We start from the raw sequence: 1,406 nt of genomic DNA on the forward strand, positions 1-1,406 counted from the left end.
GTTGCCGAGGTGATGAGTTTTCTAGGGTGCCTCAATTACATCAGCTGCTTCATAGCACAATCGACCGTGTTATGTAAGCCAATCTTCAGAATGCTAAGGAAAGATGTTGCAACGAGTTGGACTGAAGAATGCCAAAAGACCTTCGACAAAATCAAGGAGTATTTATCTAAACCGCCCGTTCTGGTCCCACCAAAACCAAGAAGACCTCTACTACTTTATTTGTCCGTGTTAGATGGGACTTTTGGTTGCGTTCTGAGACAACATGATGAAACTGGAAGGAGAGAGCAGGCGATATATTATCTGAGCTAGAAGTTTACGCCTTATGAAGCCCGGTACTCTTTGTTAGAACGTACCTGATGTGCCTTGACATGGACAGTCCAGAAGTTGTGACATTATTTCTATGCATACACCACATATCTCATATCAAGGATGGATCCACTAAAATACATCTTTCAGAAACTCATGCCTACGGGTAATTTAGCAAAGTGGAAAATATTGATGAGTGAGTTTGACATCATCTATGTAACTCAGAAGGCAGTCAAAGGGCAAGCATTGGCAGATCATTTGGTAGAAAATCCCTTAGACAGAGAATACAAACCATTGAAAATGTATTTCCCCGACGAGGAGGTGTCATTTGTGGGAGAAGATATCACCGAGGCGTATGATGGTTGGAGGATGTTCTTTGACGGAGCTTCAAACTTCAAAGGAGTAGGTATCAGAGCTATCTTAGTATCAGAAACCGGTCAACACTATCTGATATCCGCAAAACTCAAGTTTCCATGCACCAACAATATCACGGAATATGAGGCCTGCATCCTGGGACTCAAGATGGCCAATGACATGAACGTTCAGGAGATGCTGATAATTAGAGATACAAATCTTTTGGTGTACCAAGTTCTAGGGGAATGGGATACAAATAACACTAAAATATTACCATATTTGCACTATGTACAAGAGCTGATCAAGAGGTTCACAAAGATAGAGTTCAAACATATTCCAAGGATTCGGAATGAGTTTGCAAATGCATTAGCCACTTTGTCTTCCATGATACAACACCCAGACAAGAATTTCATCGATCTTATCCCAATAGGAATTCATAAGCAGCCAACTAATTGTGCGCATGTTAAAGAAGAGATTGACGGAAATCCGTGGTTCCACGACATCAAGGAATACTTGGAAAAGGGAGAATAGCCAGAGAGTGTTCCCCATACTCAGAAGTGCACGCTTCGAAGATTGGCCAACCATTTCTTTCAAAGTGGGGGAATACTTTATAGAAGGACTCCTAATTTGGGTTTGTTGCGATGTGTCGATGCTAAGGAGGCGTCTAGATTGCTCGAGGAAATACATGCCGGAACTTGCGGACCCCATATGAATGGTTTCGTTCTAGCCAAGAAGATACTAAGAGC

General features: G+C 42.0%; 1 protein-coding gene across 1 annotated transcript; it reads left to right on the forward strand.

Moving 5' to 3' along the window:
* Positions 1 to 429: 429 nt before the first annotated feature.
* Positions 430 to 1,191, forward strand: LOC138901243 (uncharacterized). Its single transcript, XM_070188989.1, has one exon. The coding sequence runs from the start codon at positions 430 to 432 to the stop codon at positions 1,189 to 1,191; it is 762 nt and encodes a 253-aa protein (XP_070045090.1).
* Positions 1,192 to 1,406: the final 215 nt, after the last annotated feature.

This window comes from Nicotiana tomentosiformis, chromosome 11, assembly GCF_000390325.3.
Source record: "Nicotiana tomentosiformis chromosome 11, ASM39032v3, whole genome shotgun sequence".
NCBI classification, from domain to species: Eukaryota; Viridiplantae; Streptophyta; class Magnoliopsida; order Solanales; family Solanaceae; genus Nicotiana; species Nicotiana tomentosiformis.